The 24,393-nt window shown below is 38.8% G+C and overlaps 1 protein-coding gene across 1 annotated transcript in view; it reads right to left on the bottom strand.

The window, feature by feature from the left end:
• thoc1 (THO complex 1) overlaps positions 1-22,588 on the bottom strand; it is a 44,461-nt gene extending 21,873 nt beyond the window's left edge. Inside the window, exons 1-10 of the mRNA XM_048596132.1 lie at positions 22,507-22,588; positions 22,115-22,167; positions 21,636-21,684; positions 18,881-18,976; positions 15,307-15,389; positions 15,120-15,193; positions 11,338-11,446; positions 4,842-4,976; positions 3,549-3,649; positions 2,539-2,605 (exon numbers count right to left, since the gene is read on the bottom strand). Coding sequence (XP_048452089.1) covers positions 2,539-2,605; positions 3,549-3,649; positions 4,842-4,976; positions 11,338-11,446; positions 15,120-15,193; positions 15,307-15,389; positions 18,881-18,976; positions 21,636-21,684; positions 22,115-22,167; positions 22,507-22,588 — 849 coding nt within the window. The remainder of the gene's footprint in view (positions 1-2,538; positions 2,606-3,548; positions 3,650-4,841; positions 4,977-11,337; positions 11,447-15,119; positions 15,194-15,306; positions 15,390-18,880; positions 18,977-21,635; positions 21,685-22,114; positions 22,168-22,506) is intronic.
• Between the last annotated feature and the right edge of the window lie 1,805 nt (positions 22,589-24,393).

The raw sequence follows: 24,393 nt of genomic DNA, 5'->3' as shown, positions 1-24,393 counted from the left end.
TAGTTATATGACCAAGTTATACAAGAACAGGGTAGGCTGTTAACCTCCTTGAGCCTGTGCAGCCATTCAATGAAATTACAGTTGATCTGAAATCCATGTCTATATATTTACCGTGAATCAAATCCATTAATACCAAAAATATATCAAGGACATTTAAAACTAATAACTGATCCAGTGTCAAATTATTCGGAATATGATGAACCCCACAATCAGAGAAGGTTCAGCTCAGTATTGTCAGGTCTGTCCATTAGAGCCTAATACTGTCCACAATAAACAGACTAGCAGAAGTCACACACCCAGCTGCAAAAGGTTCGTGGTCCCATCCCCACTGGCACATATTATTATCAGAAGTTGTAATGCAAAAATGCAGTTGTTGTTGGGATAATCCACTATATTTGCATTCCTTTTCATCATCACTATGACAATTTCAGTTTAAAGAAACTCTTCTTCAGTCCCTTGTGGAACACTGGCCTGTAACGTTTCACAGTCTTCATAAATTTATAATTACAAATAATTGGTAATTACAAGTACTTTCATATTTAGTTAGATCTAATGAAGCCAATACGTACTCCGATAATATGGAGCTTGCAGGAGGGGTATCAAAAAGTAGCAATTTCTGAATCACTCAAAGTAACATGCAGAAGTGAGTACAGAAATAGGAAGATAAGACAGATGAATGCATGGTTGGAAAGTTGATCTAGGAGGCAAGCTGGTATAGGCTTTAGATTCTTCGGTTAGATGGGACCTATAAAGACTAGATGGTAGGGATCTGAAAGAGATCGGACTGAGTTTCTTGCTGGATGTCTGACCACTGCTATTGGCAAAGGCTTAAGATAATCAGCAGGGGTGTGGAAACTAGGAGACAATAACAGGGAGGAACACACAGGTATATAAAATAGAGAATAATAAGTTACTAGGTTGGGTCAGAATAACAGAGAAAGTAATAAAATCGAAATCAGGGTTTCTGTGCATGTATATACATGCACAAATTAGAAGCACGACTGGTGAGTTGCACCTGTAGGTTGCCAAGTGGAAATACTATACTGTGGCTATAACTGAGATCTGGTTCAAGGAAGGGCAGGACTAAGGGTTAAATATTCTTGGATATCCTCTAAACAGGAGAGGTCTGAACAGAGTAAATATTGAGGTGGCCTGAGAACAAGGCAGCACAAATTTAAATGAATTAGCAAATTTCAAGTAGTGAATGGTTAAGATCTAGAGAACACTGCTTGAAAGTGTGGACTAAGCATTCAAAAGGAAATCGGATGGCTCTTTGAAAACCAAAGTGCAGGGTAACAGGGAGAAAGGAGAAGAATAGCACAAGGTCAGATGCTCATTCAAATAACTAGCAGAGATGCAATGGGCCAAATGGCTTCCTTCTGAGCTGCAACATATCTGTGATGCTGTAGGATGTACAGACTTCTTAGTATGATTCTGCAGGGAGTAGTGTACTTTGATTTAACTGGAAATCCAAAACAAGATCACCTTCAAAGTTTTAAATTGATACAAAACAGAGAAACCAGCAAGTACATTTTCTACCTGCCTCTCCTCTGCCTAAACTTCCCAAGCTCCAAAACTACATTCAGGACATGAATTACCTGGTGTAAAATGAGGACTTGTCACAAGTCAATATGTCTAAGTGTTGTATTGGTTAACTTAATTGATAATAATTTCAAGGTTAACACACAGTGATTCCTGAACTACTTACAGGTGGGGTCTTGCTCATGAATGTTCATACTTAAGAACGAGATCCCATATTACTTTTATGGATCTGACCCACAAATGTTCAGTCATACTTGCAAATGGATATTTTATATTGTACTATATTATATTCTGACTCGAGTACAAATTGACTTACTTAGGACTGAGGAATAGAACCCATCTGTGACCTGGGAACTGCTTTTATAATTAAAGGATGGGAAACTTCAGTGGATAGCTAACATTAGCGGATAATTAAATTGCACTTCAGCGGTGACAAGGGATGCGGAATTAAAATGTGACTGAAGCCACCAGTCTGGCATTTAAAAATCCGAAGGAAGAAACCATCCAAACTTATTTTTCTAATCAACCTGCTCAGAGATGTTATTACACACTTATGGAGCAGGTGGGGCTTGAATAAGGGCCTCCAAGCCCAAAGGTAGGTATAATACTACTGTACCACAACAACACTCAACCACCCAATCTGAATCCCTGGTTGGAAACGTGAGGTGTAGGTATGAGAGGTAGGGGTGTAACAAATTATATATGAGACCCAATCCACAGATCCAGCTCAGCTGAAAGGTACAAGTTCACCCAAAGTCCTGTCTACCAACTGCCTGCTTTGAGACAATTGGAGCTGAACCATAGTACTAATCAGAGGTTTCAATCTTGGAGATGGGACATTAATATAGATTTGAAACCAGGAAAAAAGACAAAGGAAAGATAAAGTTATGAGTTACAATGTGGTGGATTTTCATCAGACAAAAACATCTCTTCTTGGGGAGGGAGAAAAAAACCAATGTTGTGGCACAACTTAGCAATTAATTCATTCATACCAACCTGATAAACGGCTTTGGTGGTATCTTCAATCCAGAGAGATTGTTCATCAGTCAATACACAAGAGGAACTGTGAAGCAGAATTACACCAGATCACACATCATTTATGATGGTTTTTAACAGCTGCAGACAGTGGGATTTACATGCTTGATTACTACTCATTATTTGTGGTTTCTGTGCTTAAGAACAACACCACCATCCTATGTAATATGACTAGGCATCTTCCTCATTAATGTAAGGCTAATTTAATTTCCCATTGCATAACGCAGTCTAAAATGCTTGGGTTACATCTTGTAAAGTTGCTAAAATATTAACCAAACTCTCAGCCTTATCATGGCCTTGACAATGATCAAAGAGGGTGGGGAGGAATGATGCACCGCACTCTTCATTTTGTAGTCCATAGATGACATGTCTCAATCATTTACATACTTTATAAAGCAAGAAATAGAGCCAAATCTTTTTTTTCAGAATTGGGTTTTTTTCTTTAATTGCACACTTACTTTGCATAGTTGTAGCAAAATAGTGAGAATTAGAGGCAGTATTCAGGAATTTTCTAAGAAGGTCCAGGTAGAGCTTTTTCTACTTTTCAGCAAGGGAACTCATATTCAATTATTTAATCTGGTTAAGAATAGCTTTGGTATGCATTACACGAGACTTATGTTTATTTAAACAAAGAAGCTTTAAAGTTATTTCCCTCAAGGAAAAGACTGATTCATCTCAGCCAGAAATGTCCTGACTGATGAAATACCCATTTCTACACATCAAAAAGTTGTTCAGAAATGCAGGATTTTGAAATTAATGCCAGAGAATAGAGTTTCACCAACAGGTTATGCCATTTTTTGTCTCACCTAGCCTCCATCCCATGACTAATGCCTTTGCTATGTTGAGTTTCTTATTGTCCTACAGACAAGCTTATTTGGAAGAATTTACAAACATTTTCAAATACACCACCAAACTTAATAACTATGCAGTGGTGCCTCAACTATACACTCATGATTTTCAAAAAGAGTTACCTTTTAAATTTGACTTGACCTTTCAGGTATTGAAACAATATTAAATACTGTAATAGGATATGCCGTCTAAAATTGCTGTCGTTCAGCTGAAGGTCCATCAACTAGCAAAAGAGAAAGTAAAGTCAGTAAATTTGCAAGTGAAATTTTATTAATTCAAGCAAACAGGTGTGTTGTGGCAAATTTTCCATACAATTGTCTCACAAAATGAATTTTGGAAAATATGAGGAAGGTGGCTGAAAGGCTGGTGGGATCAATTGGCATAGTGCATTATTGCTATATTGCTATACTCAGGAATAACTTGATGGTCAAAGAACATTCTCATTTCTAGTATGAAACAACATTTCTAGTAATTTGAAACTGAAAAGATATATTCTAACTTTTACACCATTCTTAGAGGTAAACATTTAGAAATTTGACAATTTCCAAAAGTGCAGGAATATAATGATGCAACCTCATCCATTGATGGCCAAAGAGATTCTACTCCCAAGGTATGTTCACCACTCTCAAAAAAGCCAACTGTAACAACAGAAAGATTTACGTACTTTACTTCACAATTCTGAAACACCTAGAATTAAAATGGAAGCTGCCTTTCACAGTCAAACTATAAAATTTAAGTCAGAAGTGACTCAGAAATAGGACCGTGCTAGAACGATCGATCATGAAATTAATAAAGGTATGGGGACCTTGTTCTAGATGCTAACTAAATAGTACTTGGTCATAGCTTTCATGGGTATTTGAAAATAGCAATATTAGGAGAACAACTCATAACCATTTTATTTAATTCTACACCGTTATGCCTTCAATCTGTAAACGACTACCAAGACTGAAGTCAGAAGTTCGTGCTCTCATTATATACTGAAGAGATTTTTGGTTATGATGCTTACTGCAAATTTGAACTGTACGAACAGAAGTCTGAATTACTCAACAGCATGTTGTGTACGGTCACAAAATCCCCTCAGTTATTCAAAGGTTCATGAAATGTGTTTGCTTCTGCAGTTTAAGTAACAGATAAATAAATGTGACAAAGTCATATTTACTTATATGCAATGAATTATCCACCTTTTGAGAGACAGAATATGTTTGCAATTCAAGAAGTCTCTTGCGTATTATATGGTTGTAATAGGCTAGTTTAATAAAGTTGTGTATCTACTACACAATATGTTAAGTAGGAAATTGAGTTTGATTATGGAATCTACAAAAAAAATCACTGATAAAAGTAATCACTTGTGTATTCAATTCTATTCCAAAAACAACAGTAAAGCAAATGACACTGATAAATTATCAACAAAATACCTTCTCACTCGTCAAAAATTTAGCGAAGTAAACATGTTCTTCCCCTGGAGGTTTTAATTCTTCATGCTTCTTTTTTGAAGCCTGCATGTCATCCAGTTTGTAGCTTCTGAAAACATCCAATACCTCATCGGAATGCTTTAAGGTAAATTGACATAAGTGGGTTAGTTATTGCTGGAAAAAGACATCTGTCAAACCATTTCGCTTGTATGCATCAGGACATAGCCGAGAGCATCAAGTAAATGGGTTAAAGCACAGACCATTCAATTATACAGAACTAAATATTTTACAAGCACAGAGGTAGTCTTTTTGTAGCATGCAGACTTTTCATTGGTTTCAAACTGAAATTAATTGAATCGATCGAACCCAATGAAAGACAAAATAAACTGCACATAATTAAATAATTAGATCTGATCTTCTGTAAATCATTACACAATTTATGGCCATGTATTTTTCATTCACAGTAAGTTGAGTCTAACAAAGAAAGTCTGGTCAAAGAATGTTCAACCCTAAAATTCTAAATGTATATATCAGAGCTCAGTAACATGGGAGGTTCCTATAATTTTAATCAGATGTCCAATTACTGAAGTATCCCCAGCCTGGCTACTACATGTAGAACATGCAGTGGGGAGACATTAAATCTTTGGGGTGATTGGGTGGCTAATTCACAAAAGCAACACTAATTGTTGTTCATATACAGATCAACGACCATCATCAAAACACAGCTGTTTTTCTATTAAGATATTTGCACCACAAACTCACAAACACAATGTCACACAAAGCCAAGAGCGGCACCAAGTTGACCTGGAAGATTTCACCAGGTTTTTGGAGATAGCAGCCAAACAAAAATCAGCATGCTTACTGTAGCTGGCAAATGTGTGAAACCCAACTATTGAAGATATTGGCTGTCTAAGGTTCTGTGGCTGCTGACTATAAAAGGATAAAAATCACATTAGCAGCAATTAAGAGAATATTCATTCAGCTCATTCCTGGGATGAAGAGATTATGTTACATTGGGTGAACAGGTTGGGCCTGTGCCTATTAAGAACATAAGAACTAGGAGCAGGAGTAGGCCGTCTGGCCCTTCGAGCCTGCTCCGCCATTCAATAAGATCATGGCTGATCTTTTCATGGACTCAGATCCACTTACCCACGTTCTCACCGTATCCCTTAATTCCTTTATTGTTCAAAAAAAATCTACCTTTTTTAAAAAAACATTTACTAAAGTAGCGTCAACTACTTCATTGGGCAAGGAATTCCATAGATTAACAACCCTCTGGGTGAAGAAATTCCTTCTCAATTCAGTCCTAAATCTGCTCCCTCTAATCTTGAGGCTATGCCCTCTTGTCCTAGCTTCACCTGCCAGTGGAAACATCCTCTCTACTTCTATCTTATCTATTCCCTTCATAATTTTATATGTTTCTGTAAGATCCCCCCTCAATCTTCTGAATTCCAATGAATATAATCCCAATCTACTCAGTCTCTCCTCATAAGCCAACCCCCTCAACTCCGGAATCAACCTAGTGAACCTCCTTTGCACCCCCTCCAGTGCCAGTACATCCTTTCTCAAGTAAGGAGACCAAAACTGCACACAGTACTCCAGGTGTGGCCTCACCAGCACCTTGTACAGCTGCAACATAACCTCTCTGCTTTTAATCTCAATCCCTTTAGCAATGAAGGACAAAATTCCATTTGCCTTCCTAGTTACTTGTTGTACCTGCAGACCTACCTTCTGTGATTCATGCACAAGGACACCCAGGTCCCTCTGCATAGCAGCATGCTGCAACTTTTTACTATTACTCCTACCAAAATGTATAACTTCACATTTATTTACATTGTATTCCATCTGCCAGACCTTTGCCCACTCACTCAATGTATCTATTTTCCTCTGCAAAGTTTCACAGTCCTCTGCACACTTTGCTCTGCCACTCATCTTAGTGTCATCTGCAAACTTTGACACCCTACACATGGTCCCCAACTCCAAATCATCTATATAAATTGTAAATAATTGCGGTCCCAACACCGATCCCTGAGGCACACCACTAGTCACTGACTGCCAGCTAGAATAGCACTCATTTATCCCCAATCTTTGCTTCCTGTTAGTCAACCAATCCTCTATCCATACTAATACTTTACCCTTAATGCCATGCATCCTTATCTTATGCAGTAGCCTCTTGTGTGGCAACTTGTCGAAGGCCTTTTGGAAATCTAGGTACACCACATCCACTGGGTCCCCATTGTCCACCTCGCTCATAATGTCTTCATAGAATTCCAAAAGATTTGTCAAGCATGACCTGCCCTTCATGAACCCATGCTGCGTCTGCCCAACGGGACAATTTCTATCAAGATGCCTTGCTATTTGTTCCTTGATAATAGATTCAAGCATCTTCCCCAATGCAGAGGTTAAGCTAACCGGTCTATAATTCCCCATCTTTTGTCTACTTCCCTTTTTAAACAGTGGCGTCACATTTGCTGTTTTCCAATCTGCTGGGACTGCCCCGGAGTCCAGCAAATTTTGGAAAATTACCGCCAGTACACCTGCTATTTCTCCCGCCATCTCTTTCAGTACCCTGGGATGCATTCCATCAGGGCCAGGAGACTTATCAATCCTTAGCTCCATTAGCTTGCCCAACACTACTTCTTCCGTAATAATGATTGTTTCCAGGTCCTCACCTACCTTCGTCTCTTTGTCAATTACTGGCATGTTATTAGTGTCCTCCACTGTGAAGACCGATACAAAATACCTGTTCAATGCCTCGGCCATTGCATCATATCCCATAACTAAATTCCTCTTCTCATGCTTTAAAGGGCCAACATTTACTTTAGCCACGCTTTTTCGTTTTATATATTTATAGAAACTTTTGCTATCTGTCTTTATATTCTGTGCTAGTTTTTTCTCATGTCCTATCTTACCTTTCTTTATAGCTCTTTTTGTGACTTTCTGTTGACCTTTAAAGTTTTCCCAATCTTCTAGTTTCATGCTGTTTTTGGCCACTTTATATGCCTTCTCTTTCAATTTGATAGCCTCCCTTATTTCTTTAGACACCCATGGCAGATTACCCCATTTCTTACAGTCCTTCTTTTTCATTGGAACATACTTTTGCTGAGCACTTTGAAAAATTGCTTTGAAAATCCTCCACTGCTCGTCAACTGTCCCACCATAAAATCTTTGTTTCCAGTCTACTTTAGCCAAGTCCTCCCTCATTCTATTGTAGTTCCCTTTGTTCAAGCACAGGACCCTGGTATTGGATTTTATCTTCACACTCTCCATCTGTATTCTAAATTCAACCGTACTGTGATCACTCCTTCCAAGAGGATCCCTAAAAAATTTAGAAGAATGAGAAGTGATCTTACTGAAATGTACAAGATCCTGAAGGTACCTGACAAGACAAATTCTGAGAGGGTCCTTGTCTTTTGGAAAGTAAAAAACTAGGGGATACAGTGTAACTTTGAGAAATTTGACCCAGTGACAGTGAAGAAATGGTGATATATTTCCAAGTCAGGATAGTGAGTAGCTTGGAGAGGAAGGTGCAGGTGGTGCTGTTCCATCTGGTACTGTCTAATAAGTCTTGGTGAATTTCTGCAGTGCATATTGAAGTTGGTACTCACTACTTTTACTATATATCAGTGGAGTATAAAGTCAGGTTATTTTGTTTTTTTTAGTTCACTTGTGGAATGTAGATGTCACTGGCTGGCCAGCATTTATTGCCCATCCCTAGTTGCCCTTAAGAAAGTGGTGGTGAACCACTTGAACCACTGCAGTCCACCTGCCATGGGTTGACCCACAAGGCCATTAGGGAGGGAATTCTAGGATTTTAACCCAATGACAGTGAATGAACGGCGATGTATTTCCAAGTTGGGATGGTGAATGGCTTGCAGGGGAACTTGCAGGTGGTGGTGTTCCCATATATCTGCTGCCCTTGTCGTTCTAAATGGAAGTGGTTGTGGGTTTGGAAGCTGCTGTCTGAGGATCTTTGGTGAATTTCTGCACTGCATCTTGTGGATAGTACACACTGCTGCTCGTGAGCATTGGTGGTGAAGGGAGTGGATGCTTGTGGATGTAGTGCCAATCAAACTGGATAGTGTCAAGATTCTGGAGTGTTGGTGGGGCTGCACTCATCCAGGCAAGTGGGAATGATGCTATCACAGTCCTGACTTGTGCCTTGTAGATGATGAACAGGCTTTGGGGAGTTGGGAGGTGAGTTATTCGCTGCAGTATTCCTAGCCTCTGACCCACTCTTGTAGCCACTGTGTTTATGTGGTGAATCCAGTTGAGTTTCTGGTCAATGATAACCCCAGGGTGTTGACAGTAGGGGAATTCAGTGATTGTAATACCATTGTATGTCAAGAGACAGTGGTGAGATTGTCTCTTGTTGGCAATGGTCACAGCCCAACATTTGTCTGGTGCAAATGTGACTTGCCACTTGTCAGCCCAAGCCTGGATATTGTCCAGTTCTTGTTGCATTTGAACATGGACTGCTTCAGTACGTGAGGGGTCACGAACGTTGCTGAACACTGCAATCAGCAAACATCCCTTCTTCTAACTTAATGATGGAGGAAGGTCATTAATGAAGCAGCTGAAGATGGATTGGCCGAGGATACTGCCTTGAGGAACTCCTGCAGAGATGTCCTGGAGCTGAGATGACTGACTAACTACCACAACCATCTTCCTATGTGTCAGGTATGACTCCTTGCACTGGAGAGTTTGCCCTCGATACCCATTAATTCCAGTTTTGCTAGGGCTCCTTGATGTCACACTTGGTCAAATACAGCCTTGATATCAAGGGCTGTCATTCTCACCTCACCTCTGGAATTTAGCTCTTTTGTCCATGTTTGAATCAAGGCTGTAATAAGACCAATACCAATGTGTACACTATGCCAGGTTTGCTCTCACCACTGCCCTGCATAACTGAAGTATAATCTCCTTACCTCTGTATTCAAATCCCCCTGCAATAAATAATAATATTCTATCAGTGTTCTTAAGAACTTTCTGCATCTGCATACTAACGTTTTGAGATTTATGCACGAAGACACGTGCATGAGGACTATTTAAGCTCAATAGTCTGATGGGTCATAGGTTGGGCACCACTATTCTCCAGCAAAAAACGTAAAATACGGGTTCAATCTGCCTGCCATCATCTCACTCTTCACTAGAAATTTCCTGGACTGACTCTTTACCTCTGTGACACCCTGGGCCACTCCTTCTTCACTCCCAGCATTCCCACTGCAGATTTCCATGCCAGCACAAGATAAGCAAAAAGGAGGCAATGGCATTGCAATAATGTCAATGGATTATTAATGATCTTGGGACAAGAGCTTAAACCTCATCACAGCAGCTGGTAGAATTTGAATTCAATAAAAAAAAATCAAGAAAAAGATGTCAAATTCATAGCTAGTGTAAGTAATGGTCATGAAACCAACCATTGTGAAAACACAGCAGTTTCACTAATGCCTTTTAGGAAAGGAAATCTATTATTCTTGCCCAGACCCACAGCAATGTAACTGATTATTAACTACTTTCTGAAATTGCCCATCAAATATTTAGATTGAGAAAAATAGGGGATGGACAACAAAAGCTGTCCTTGCCATTGATATCCACATCCCACAAAAGAAATTTAAAAAGTGCACTTTTACCAACTCACTCCTCACTGATCACAGACCCAAAAGCTCCTTCCAGATGATTTATGGACACTATTTTCATTAGTATATTTTATTACCTCAGTGTGCTCCACTCTACTTTGAGAAAACCAAAAATCATTTTGGTGGCCATTTTGCACAACATCTGATCCCCTGTGACCCAAAGCCTCCAGCAGCCTGCAATTTTAATTCTCCACCTTTTTCTCACATTGATATCTCTAGCCTTAGCTTAGTGCGTTTCAACAAATCTCAATGGAAGCTCAAGAAATTGTACCTCATCACTCCATTCAGCACTTCAAGCCTTCTCAACTTGTCGTTCAGTTCAACAATTAAAAATCATAATCTTTGCCCCCATCTTTAATTTCTTTCCTTTACATTTCACATTGTTTTGTTTTCACTCATGAACTTAAACTGTTCATTATTCCACCATTCACCTTTGGGAATTATTTTGTTTCTTTACTTGTCCCATTACTGCTAAACTCTTATCTAATGACTTCTGTCTTGTGCTGTACCACACAATCCCTTGCATTCTTTTCCCTCCCCTCCCTCCTTTTCACCTCCTTAATATTTCTAACTTTCCCCAGTTCTATTCAAAATTATCAACATGAAGCATTAACTCTCTCTGCATAGATTTTGTTGGACTTGCTGAATTTTGAAAAATTCCAAGCTTCAGAAACTGGTATTGCAAATACATCACATCCTCCAAAAATAACTTCTACAAATTTCCAGGGCCTCTGAGAATTATATCAATCCAACACCATCATCTGATGAACATAAGTTTTGTTTTTACAGAACACAAGCAGAATAAAAGAGTACTTTTTAAGAGATAGAGCTGCATCTTATTCATGAACAGATAATTTTACCTTTAGAAATGTCTTCCAAGAAATTTTTTCATAACATTGCAGGGGATTTCTGAAAAAATCTTGAAGTGACCAAAACTTCCGGTATAAGTTATAATCAATTGGAACAGAGCTAGTTAAAACAGAAATATAAGTGTTAACACTCATTAAAGCAACAACAGAAAACTATTAAACCAGAACTCTATATCCGGCAAGAGTAGGACAATATTTAGGATGCAAGCCCTGTAAGCTGAGACAAAAATTTGATCACCTGGTTCAAATCTAACAGCCAGTTTACAATTTGAAACAGGATTGTGAACAATTAAAAAACATCAACAAAGGATGAAACCTAACGGCTTATAAAGGCAATAAACATGAAGCCTAAACTGATTATTACACATTTAAGAGAATCCTGGCTGTCAGATCGAGAACCAGGACATAGCCGTGGACTTTCACTGTAAGAGTCCAATCACATGACATCATTGGCCATTTTAGGCATGAAACAGCTTACTCTAATCTTGCTGCCTGTAGAGTAAACATCTCCATAATAAAGTTCCTGCTCCTTCTTGAAGCTTAACAGAAGAAAACTGGCGACAAGAATGGTATAAAAAGTGCTTAAAAAAAAGACTCCACTTCAGGGAAGAGGTGAACAGTGCAGCTCGCCACATGCTCCACCTATAGAGGAATACTGTAACAAGTACCCTACAAGAGGGTAATATTTTGAGCCAGAGACGTAGACTCAGAAATAAGCATGCAGCCTTAGGAATACCTTGTTTAAAATGTAAAGAAGTAATGTTGTACAAACATTTTCATGGTACATCTTGCCACACAGGCCCTTCCCATTTGAAAAAAACTATGACAGAAATTTTGGCTCCAATGATGAAAGTACAGACAACTGGAACTCCTACACAGAGACATTATTTATTTCAAGCTGACAAAATAGAAGCAGATATACTTGTCCCTGCATCCCTGACTATTACTACCCAGGGAGATGGTTGTGGGTGGGGGATGCTCTTTTCTAAGAAGGGTATTGTTTCTTATGAAGAAATAATAGGAATTCTACAGAACCATTTTTCACAAAAAAACACCAGTGATTTCTGAAGGTTCAGCTTCTATGAATCCAACCAAGCTTTGATGTGGAGGTGCCAGTGTTGGACTGGGGTGGACAAAGTCAGAAGTCACATGACACCAGGTTATAGACTTACAAGTTTATTGGAAATCACAAGTTTTTGGAGCACTGCTCCTTCATCAGGTGACTTCTTGTGATTTCAAATAAAACTGTAAATGAGACCATCAGAGAGATACTGGCGTGTGGTTTAAGATGTGAAGAATTCCAGGAGAGATTACTAACAGAAAAGAGCATAGAAAGCTCTGGATATATCAGTCTCACTGGAACTAGCTACCAAGGCAGTTAAGCTCGAACATGACAGTTCACAAGATGGCAGCTAACTGACTATCACCAACACACACTCGAAACTGCCATCAATGCAGAAAAACAAGTCATGCAGCAGCAAACTGCTTATTATAAAGAAGCTGTAAGCAGAATTTGCAGCACAAAAGGGCACATTGAATGGGTGTTTTTGAGGAAGAAACATGAACGACATACAGCAAAAATACAGAAACCAAGGAGTTGAAAGATCATGTACATGGTACAAAAGGGGATGAGAAGAGCCCAGACTCTCTAAAGAGGAGCTGTTATTAAACACATTGGCCATTGCTGGCGACAGAAATCAATACTGGGACACTCCCTTACTGGATGGCAAATTGGTAAGAATGGGGGTGGACACCAGAACAGCAGTTTCATTGATTCCTGAAAGACTATATCAGAAGCAGCTGAATCACCTCAAAAACTGTAGCAAGAGCATATGCAGGCAAAGTGGTGCCTTTAAGGGATTGCATCAATGCGACTGTTGAGTTATATGGTCAGTCTGAAGATCTATCCTTGCACATTACTAAAGGAAATTTCCCAACTTTATTGGGGAGAACATAGTTGGAGAAAAGCAAACTCAACTGTGACGAAGTAAATAGCTTGTCAGATTCTGAGAATCTGAGGCTGATATATCACAAAATTCTAAAGAAATATGCCACTGTTTTCCATATGGATCTGGAAAGCATGGAAAAGATCTTTGTCAAATTGAAAATCAAGGATGAAAATCAAACAAAATGCTTCAAGGCCAGTTCTGAGGAAGGGTCACCGGACCCGAAATGTTAACTCTATTTTCTCCTCCACAGATGCTACCAGACCTGCTCAGCTTTTCCAGCAACTTTGTCTTTGCTTCAAGGCTAGATCAGTTCCTTCAGCAATCAGACGAAGCTTAAGGCAAAATGAGAGATGCTGGCCAAGACAGGAGTCGTTGATTTCTAAATGAGACTGATTGGGCCACGCTTATCATACCAGTGATGAAGAAGGATGGATCAGTGCACATTTCAGGTGATTTTAAAGTCAGTATTAATCTGGTACTGACTGCTGAGCAGTATCCTTTGCCTTTAATCAATGACCTATTTGCTGGACTCGCCGAATGTCAGGTTTTCAGTAAGAGAAACCTATCTCCAAGTGAATGTAAATCCAGGATCAAAGAAATATTTGATAATTATTACACATTGGACTACGCAGATTCAAGATACTATAACACTTGTTGTTTTTGTTTTCTGTCATTTTTGGATGAAATAGAGCTGAGAATTGAAGGTGACCTTTGGACAGAAAGCAGCAGTTCTCTTTTAAAACAAAAAAACAAAAACCGATTCGTTTATATACCTGGTCTGGAAGCTAATCGCAGGTTGATTCTTGTTTAAACTCTAGATGTTTCGATTCTGGAGAGACATTATGCTCAAGTGCTTACAGAACACAGGAATCAACATCCTCCAGAGCATATTACCTGATTTTGTATATATGATTGTAAACATTGTCTGATGTAACAGGGGAAGAGTGTTGTGTAATTTTGCAAGAATAGTGGACTTTCACTTTAAGCATCTGATCATATAACAATGTTGACATCATTGGCCAATTTGGATGGGTAACAGCTTAGTCTAACATAGATGTTTACTGTACAAACACCTTCAGAATAAAGCTCCTGCTGTAAAAGGTTTTAGCATCTTGGTCTTTCCTGGAACTTAACAAGTCTCAAAACAAAAGGTATGCCATTCAGGACCAAGATGAGGAGGAACTTTTCCAACAGACAGAGGTGGATCTTCGGAAGGTCAGTCATTAACTAAGTTCGAGAAAGACATCGATACATTTGTAAATAATAATGCAAATGATCTGGAAAAGCACAAGAATATGGTTTTGAGATAGATGATCAACTATGATCAACAATGGCACTGCAGATTTGCAGGGCTGAATGGCCTACTCCTGCTCCTAGCTGGTGACTTGATAGAATCACAAAACTGTTAGTGCAGAAGGAGGCCTATACCACACTGTCTCTCTGCACTGGTGCTCCAAATGAGCTTTGTGCCTTTGTGCTTTTCTTCTACTTTTGCCCCATAGCCCCACACTTAATTTTAATTTAATAATTCATACTTAAGTGTGAAACTTAATGACTTCATTCCTGTTTAGTTGCTCTTCAGTGGAACTTAGTTGGGAGAAATGATTGGAAGAATATGCAGGCAAATTAGGTGTCATAGGAATGGAAGAGGGAGGCTCAGAGCACCAACAGCACCAGCTGGGCCAAACAGAACTCTCCGTGCAGAAACAGGCAATGTAATTCTATGCTCTCAATAATATTCATTTCACTTAAGTTTAAATACTCATGCATTGACAAAGGCTAAGCATTTCTGAACTTCTCCAAGGCTAACAAAAAGATCTTCACCAAGTTGTAGTCGGCTCCTCGTCACCTGTCTCTCCTTCTTCAACTTCCATTCCATCCTCTCTATCTTCCGTGTGCTGAAAATTCTCAAAATACATTTAAATTATTAATCATACAAAAACAAAAATAATTAGTGGTATATTGCTCAATATGACTTTTGCACTTTTAGTAAATTCTAATAAACACTCACCTTCAGCCCCAGCGTGCTATCCTGTTCATTAGTGTTAAACACAGTGACATTTTCCAGGTTAAACTGACTTTGCAAATTAAGCCCTGAAATAAAAAAGAACACATTACAGAAATACAGTAAGTTAGATCCCAGCTTCTGAATCTGTGATCATTGCAGCTACTTCTGTGCCATAGCTTTAAAAATGTTTTTCTTGACATGTTGATTGTTGGAGATGAATCTGAAGAAGTTCCTGGCTTGGAGAATTTACAGAGCAGAGTGAATCGCACCATGCCTAGCCTTCATTCTCAGGTCAAAAGAACTTGGTATTGTTTCCTTTTATCACCCATATTTCTGATATCAAAATATCAAGGTTTATGCTGCTGGAGAAGTTGTCGTAATATTAGTAGCACCAACAGCAGGCTAAAAGTACACGAAGCAACAATTCGGTCAAAGCATGAAAACATCGAAACAAATATGATTTAAATACAGGAACATGCTCAAGTACAAACAGGCAATGAACCAGAGATCAGTGAAGGTGAAAATTCGAAGAGGTAAGTCAAAATTCAATGAAATAGAACATTTTTGTTTAAAACAAATCACAAGGTAAAAGAAATAAGCAAAGCTGAGTTCTTTGAAAGTTGTATCACAGGTGGACAGGGTGGTTAATGAGGCATTTAGCATGCTTGCATTCATTGCTCAGTCCACTGAGTATAGGAATTGGGACGTCATGTTGAGGTTGTACAGGACATTGGTGAGGCCACATTTGGAGTATATGTACAGTTCTGGTCGCTATGCTATAGGAAGGATACCATTAAATTGGACAGGGTTTAGAAAAGATTGACCAGGACGTTGCTGGGACTGGAGGGTTTGAGTGATAGGTAGACGCCGAATAGGCTGAAACTTTTTTCACTAGAGAGGAGGAGGTTGAGGGGTGACATATAGAGGTTTGTAAAATCATGAGGAGCATAGATAAAGTGAACAGCAAAGGTCTTTTGCCTAGGGTAGGGGAGTTCAAAACAAAGGGGCATACTTTTAAGGTGAGAGGAGAAAGATTTAAAAGGGACCTGAGGGGCAGCTTTTTCATACAGAGGGTGGTTCATATGTGGAATGCACTGCCAGAGGAAATGGTAGATGCAGGTACATTTACAACATCTGAAATATATTTGGATAGGTACAAAGAATAGGAAAGTTTTAGAGGGATATTGGCCAAAAGCAGGCAAGTGGTACAAGGTTAGTTTGGGAAACTTGGTCGGCACAAATGAGTTGGATCAAAGGGTCTGTTTTCATTCTGCATGACTCTTTGTATGTATGTGCACAGACAGTAAGAAAGGCATCAAGCTATTACTTAAAATTGTGGACTTTTGACAGTTCACTTTCAGAATAAAGCAGCAAACTTATCTGAATGGAGAGAGAGCAAGTTTGAGCTCCGAGAGTAGGGAGGTATGCAGGGCAGAATATAAATAATTGAAAATCATTACTTCGCCATCATTTTTGAAGATAATACATTTAAGGTGCATGCACTATTGATAAATATTTCAAAAGGAATGCAAAACAGTAATAAGAATGGATCCTGCAAGAGTAACATGATTCATAAATTTGAAGAAAAATATATTGATAGAAATCAAAATTTTTTTTTAAAAATCTTATTGCTCTCAGAAATCAATTGGATAAATAAGAGAACGATGGCTATAAATACGTTAAAAATTTTCTCTTTGTTGAGTTTAAAATTTTAACTTGGATCTGTTAGTGGCACTCCCTCACTTCCCAAGGTAGAAGACTCATGGAGTTTGAGCATGAGCAGAACACTGGTTTGACTTCAGTCTGGGTACTGTGTCCTATTCTGGGCATTGAACTTTATGAAGGCTTTTGAAAGGGCACAGGAAAGAATTACGGAAATGGTTCCAGGGATTAGGAACTTTAGTCACGTGGACAAACTGGAGAAATGGGGCTGTTCCCCTTGGAGCAATGATAATTAAACAGCTGATTTGACAGAAGTGTTCAAAACTGCAAAAGGTCTGGACAAAGTAGTCAAAGAGAAACTGCTCCTGTTGGCAGGATTGACAACCTACATCAAACATTTATACTCATTTGTAAATGAAACAATAAGTAAATGAGAAAATGCATGAGTTTTATATGCATGAGTAGCTGCCCCTGGAAAGTATTGCTTGAGGCAGATTCAATCAACACTTTCAAAAGAAAACTGGAATAATACTTAGACAGAAAAATGTGCAGGGCAAAGGGGAAAATACCATGGAATGGGACTGAGTGAGTTGCTCTTCCAGGGAGCCAGAAAGGACAAGAAGGACAAATGGCCTCATCCTGTGCTGTAACCATTCTTTGCTTTCTATGATTGGATACTGATCCATTCAACATCCTGTAGATATTGCAGTATCGACGAAGAAGGACTGCATTCATGAGACCCCAATCTTCAGATGACAGATTAAATTGAAAGCCTGCTTGCCAAATATCCCACAGCACTTGCCCCTGGCCAATACTGCTCCTTCAATTACCCTATAAACATCCTTTGTTATTTATGGTACTTGGTTGTATACAACATGGGGGCCCCATCCACCTGCACAATAAGTAATTGCAATTCAAAAGGAATTAATTTAAGAGCTTAGATTGTCCTCTGGAAATCAAATGGAGAGTATAAATTTACGTCTTTTCTATGTGACAACTCAGTTTTTGGCAACCATTCTGCTTTATAATTAGTAGGACATTATACAGATGGAAAGCTTGCTGCTTAGTCAACTAATAAAGTACACACGGTTCTCTTTAAGGCTATAAAGTGAATTCCTGAGGCTGCAGATGGGTACACAGGCTGCTTGTGGGAAGGCTGATTCAGAAGCACATATATTTTCACTCTTACTTTCATTAAATGATCATAACCATCAGCTATTGAAAGGAATTTGTTGCAATAAAAGACACAATGTGCATCACAAATGGAAGCAAAGGAAATAGATGCTGAGCCAGGAGGAAAGACTAGAATGGGTGACAAGACGTTTAACTGAAATAGTGTTTTTTCAGGAAACTTCTAACGGTGATGGGGGATGAAGGGAAATATTGCAAGAGATGGGTGAGATAGACAGACAGACAGAGACCGGGGACGGGGTGGGACAAAGGACACGGCCAGGCAGCAGGTGGGGTTGGAGAGAAAATGGGGACAGTGAGAGAGTGACGAATGGAGAGCAAAACAAAACTGCTCACACTTCCTGGTTGTGAGAATTCTTTAATATGATTAGCTACTTGGTCTTTTTGATGGCATCACTGTTGAGGGAAGTCCGAGATCCTTTATAGCTGGTTTCAGAATGAAATTAGTAGTGCAAAATGCGAAAACTACTCCATCGAGATTGCATGCTTTCTTTGAGGTCAGCACAAAGTGCATTCTCTTCACCACCAACCAGAAAACCTTGGTCCTGGTCATAGTTTTGTTGAGAGACATACAATGAGGTGCAACTCCAGAACTTCTTTTATGGTACTCCACGAGGTGTACGGATAGATGGCCAACATATAAAATGAATTCTACCTAATAGTCACTACATCAAAGGAGCACAAGTAGCAATGGAAGTTCCTTGAAATTATTCTAATTTCTTACCTGACTTTTCTGATAAAGGAAACAATCTGGCCAAGAATAACTGAATTCTTCCACAGAAAACAGTGTTCTGTGATTTGGAAAGTCTTCGTAGCAGATCTGCAAAATTATTTACACTTAGTGAAAAACATAAAAAGGCATGACAACAGAAAAAACAGTTGGAACTGTAGCATACAATATTATGAAATAGAGCTGAAGTCATGCACTCACAACTCCATCATCTGACTTGTCATTATGTTAGCAAAATGTGTCAAGTGAAAAGACAGCAGTTACAAAGATGGTCTTGAAAGTCCTTCACTTGGTAGAAGTTCAGAATCTCTGTAAAGATGCGCTTGGTTGGTTGGGGGAAGCGGAGGGTGTTGGGAAGATTAATTCTTTGATTCAGACACACAATATAACAAATTTGTTTAAAATTAATCAATCATTCAATAATAGAATTGAGAGAGTTCCTTAATTATTCCAGTTACCAATAACTGCAAACATCATCTGGGAGTAGCAGGAGTCAAGGGACGTGATTAAGTAGGAAGGGTATCAGCAATGTGCATTTAACCCATGCTTTTACTACCTGTCTGTATTTGATGAGTGTGGACCAATTTAATTATACCTGCATTAGAATAGGCTAAGCCATTTTCTAGTTGCCAAGGGTTACAAATATGGTTGGTTGAATTGTTTTGCAGGCATCATTGATTAGAATTACGTTTGGAATAGGGGAGTTCACATTAAAAACAAATAGCACAAATACAACGAACTTAACCCTCCTGACTCTAAAATACATTAATAGTGTAGCATGCTGTAAATAGGACACAATGAATCCATGAAATTGTAATTTGCAATTGTACCATACTGAGGTTGAAGTAATCTGACATTAACTGAAGGAGGCCACATCAATAGTCAGAAGCCATAGGACAGAATATTGGAAAAAGTAATGGGAGAAATAAACATGCAGACAGTGATAAGGGTGCAGAGAAGATTTGCGAGGATGATACCAGAAATCTAAGGGCATATTTATCGACTAAGAATTGGCAAGCTGCATCACTTATCTCTTGAAAACAGGCTGAAGTACAGATGTACAAAAAAAGTTACAAAGCTTTAGATAGTGCAGGTACAGAGAAAATATTACCTCTTCTTACAAACAGCATAACAAGAGGACATGAATATCAGATATTCACCAAGAAATTCAGATGAATAATGTGGCACGTGGAATGATTAAAGCAAACAGCAGCCATGCATTTAGGGTGAAGTTCAACAAGTGTGAGAGAGAGAATAGTACACTCAGAGGAGGGAAAATGGGAGAGGCTTGAATGAAGTATAAACAGGACATTGACTTGTTGGGCTGAGGAGCTGTTTCTGTGCCATATATGCCATCTAAATTCCAATGCTGTGTTTAATGGACTGTGGTTTTCCACAGTTAAAGAAACCTGAAATGAATGATTTGACTTTCATGCTTAGGTTCTGCAGCTATGTTTCACCCAATTGATAAAGCTTCTGTGTACTATACCCTCATATACACCAAGGCAGCCAATTGATTATTGAAAAAGAAATGGTTGAGAGAATTTTCAGGAAGGACTGGTTATAAAAAGACTAAAAATGACCTTTGAGACAATTCTGGTGCACAGACTACAGAATTGTAATGCACCAAATTAAAATCATCTGTGGTTTAAAAGAACTAAGCAGTTTTATCATTATGTTGAGGAACAGACAACTATCTATCAATAATAGAGCAAGATAAATGCAACTATCTCGGACTGAGGGTGTGGTGCATACATGATGCAATAAATAAACAAAATGTGCAACCCTAATGAAAACCCTCCTTGGAAATGGTAGTTAAGTGGGGCCTCATGACAATTGAGTTTGTTACATAATGGTGTCGGAGACTGAGAAAACAGCACAGGAAAAGAGATTTATGTTTTGTAAGGATTATTTTTAAAATTATTTAAAAGCTCGTGCTTTTGCAAGATCCATAGTTAAACTGAAACCACTTTAAATCAAATCCAAGAGCTCATTTCCTTATCATAATAACATATTCATGTTTTTATGAATCTACAATTTTGGTGGAAAATATTTTCTCACAGCTATGTGTCCACAGGAGTAAAGAATATCAAAATTCCAGTTATGTATAATTTTAACTAGGCTTAAAATACCAATAAGTTGTGAAAATATTTGTTGTAATTTTGTGAAATGTGCTACTTCTTAGTTTACGTAAATTTGATTCAGGGTTTATTGTCTGAGATACAGAATTAGTCAGTATCACTTGGTTAAATTCAGAACCCTGGAGAACGTAATGGACTTGTACTGTTTTGAGCGCACTTGCAGCAGGATAAATGATAAACAATAGCTGCTTTTCTCATAAAGGTAGAAATCATTACTTGTGTTAGGCACAAGAAAAGCTGTGTGGACAGCCCACTAATTGTAATGAGCTGTCACTAAACCTTCAATATTATCACTTCCGTATGTTCTCATAAAATAAATAATCTGTTAGCTTTAGCCTGAACACAACCGCCAGACAGCCTTTTAGTGACTCGCATCTCACTTACTGCTTGTTCAAGGTATCATAGTTCAAGAAAAAGTATTAGCTTTGAGGCACATTATCCCATTTACACATGTGTGAGGTACAGACTTGGTTAAAACGATTGCTGTATTTAAAAAATTGCCTTTGTGCACAACGCCTGAAGATAATACCAAGCAGATCTTGTTTATACAAGTATTTAACGCAAAATAGGATAGTCAAGTCTAAACTGGTTGATTGATAGCCACTCACCATTGCACATTCTTAACAAGTAGTTTTTTCCAGCAGAGTAAAATGTTGCCTAAAAGCAAAACACAATTATCATCATGACTGCTTTACACAAATTTATCTTCGACTGTTGAAAGCATGCTATTATCTGATTTTTTGAACCCAAATCCAACTTATATTAGAAACCAAACTTACAGGCAACACATTTTCTGAGCACTATGCCTTTGTTGCCTTTCAACCAAACATGGGGAGATACTTAAAGTAATCCTGCAGTTATGCCTCTTCATTTATCTTCCCTGGGAAAAGCATATGGCCTTCACTTGATGCCTGCACTACAAAAACAACAAAATTGTCTTTGAAATGCTTTTGGACATGGAGGAAGTGAAAGACACATGCTTCAACAAATACTTTCCTTCCACCATAAGATCAGGAACAGTGATGTGCCCTGATGATTGCACATGTTCAGTTCCACCTGCAACTTGCCAGACAGTAACCTTGCTCACCCTTTTTCTGTCCTGCTTCTCCGCCTTCCCAGCTTTGATGTTACCAAGTTCACCTAGAACAAAACTCGCACTCGCTTATATCAGTAACTGGACGACACTTAGAAAAAATTCAGAATTGCATACATTAGTAACCAGTCAACACTTAGATTCAAGATTGGGCTAAAAAATGTGAAATAAGTTTTACATCAAACAAATCTCAAGCAATGATCAACTCCAACAAGATGGATTCTGATCAACTCCACTTGACATTCAATGGCACTGAGATCACAGCATTCCCCAGAATCACCAGTTATCACAAACTTAACTGGACCTAACATCTGAATACTATGAAGTGGGCTGCGGGACTTCGGCGCAGTAGGCATTTGGCTGTTCAAGCTGGCTCCACAATTTACCAGGATCATGGCGGATTGTCTCATCTTTACTTTTCCGTCTGCCCCCATACCACTTGGCTCCAAGACTATAAGAGCAGGACATTGTATACTAAATCACCGTGGGGCTCCCCAGGCCTATCCAGCCGCAACAAGGCAAAAAAAAAAAAATCAGAAGTATATTCAAATACTCTCTACAGGTCTCCATGAGCGCAGCTCCAACGACACTTAAACAGCTTGATATTGACCATGATAATACAACCCAGTTGATTGCTCCTGTACCCACTACCTTTGTACAGTCCTTCCACCACCAATGCAATGCAGCTGCAAAGTGTAGCATCTACCAGATACACTGCAAGAACTGGTTACTATTGCCTTAACAGCCTCTGTCATACCTGTGATCTTGAGGGCAGTGCAGCAGGCACATAGGAACACAATCACTTGCATATTCCCATCCATCCATACATTATCCTAACTACAGTTTTGTTCCTGTCCATTCCCGTGTCAAAATCCGAGGACTTCATACCTAACAAAACTGCAGACATACCTCCACCATACCAACTGAAGCAGGTTAAGAAGCTACCTCATCACCAATTTCTCAATGGCAACTAGGAGGGAATAATAAATGTTGACCTTGCCAGTGACACATACCTCCCAGTAACACATTTTAAAAGCAACTTAATTTCCTTTTCTTTTTACTACAGCAATTTTGCTAATATAATTGAAAACAGTTGTAGAAATTAAAGGCTGACCAAGTACGAAAGAAGCATCTGGTTGAAAACTATAAAAAATATAACTTGTTCATTGGTAATATGAGACAATAACTGAATTCAAAAATTTAAATCAGCATTCGATTTTTCCATAAGACTATAATAAAATATTCTAAGCTCAAAATTAGTCACATAAGCTTTTAGAAATGGTATTTAGGGATAAAACTGCCATTGCTTGGACAAGTGCAGATCAATTAGATTAAACTACCACAAACTTGTTAAAGGCAAACAGCATTCAAACAAACTAATTTGAGATTTTTGATGAGGATATTATGGATGACGTGTTGAGTTGGAGGTGGTAGAGGCGGGCACGATAGCGTCATTTAAGACACATCTAGACAGATACATGAATGGGCAGGGAGCAGAGGGATACAGATCCTTGGAAAATAGGCGACAGGTTTAGATAGAGGATCTGGATCGGCGCAGGCTTGGACGGCTGAAGGACCTGTTCCTGTGCTGTAATTTTCTTTATTCTTTGTACAGGCATCCAACAGGCATTTATTGAAGTGCCACAAAATAGATAAGCCAGCAAAATTGAAGCCCATGGAATAAATGGAAAATCACAATATGGATACAAAGTTGCTGGGTGACAGGTTGTGAATGATTATTTTTCAGACTGGAGCAACACAGGCAATAGAGCTTCCCAGGGGCGATTGCTGTGATGAGTGCAAGGCAAAAAGCTTCAACAATACGCCTGCTTATTTCTTCAGCAATACTCAAGCCCTGTTCTACCAAGTGACTATTTGATGTATATTAATGACTCGGACTTGGACATGTACGCTACAATTTCAAAATTTGCAGTGTCACAAAACTCAGAAGCATTGTGCTCAAAGATAGTAACAGACTTCCAGAAGACACAAGCAGGCAGATTGATGAATAGGCATATGGCAAATTAAATTTAATGCAAAAATGTGTGAAGTTATATATTTTGGAATGAATAAAGAGGCGAGCCACAACAAATTAAAGGGCACAATTCTGAAATGGGTGCAGCAATAGAGTGGCGTGGGATATGTAACCAAAAAAATTGGCAAAGTTGGCAGGGCAGGTTTGGAAAGCAGTGAAAGCACAGAAGCCACGGAGAGCTGTTATGAAACTCTAAATAAAAACCAAAAGAACTGCAGATGCTGTAAATCAAGAACAA

This window comes from Rhincodon typus, chromosome 4 (assembly GCF_021869965.1).
Source record: "Rhincodon typus isolate 14 chromosome 4, sRhiTyp1.1, whole genome shotgun sequence".
Lineage (NCBI taxonomy): Eukaryota > Metazoa > Chordata > Chondrichthyes > Orectolobiformes > Rhincodontidae > Rhincodon > Rhincodon typus.
The sequence above is the reverse complement of the archived record's forward strand: the minus strand, read 5'-3'. Positions and strand labels throughout refer to the sequence as shown.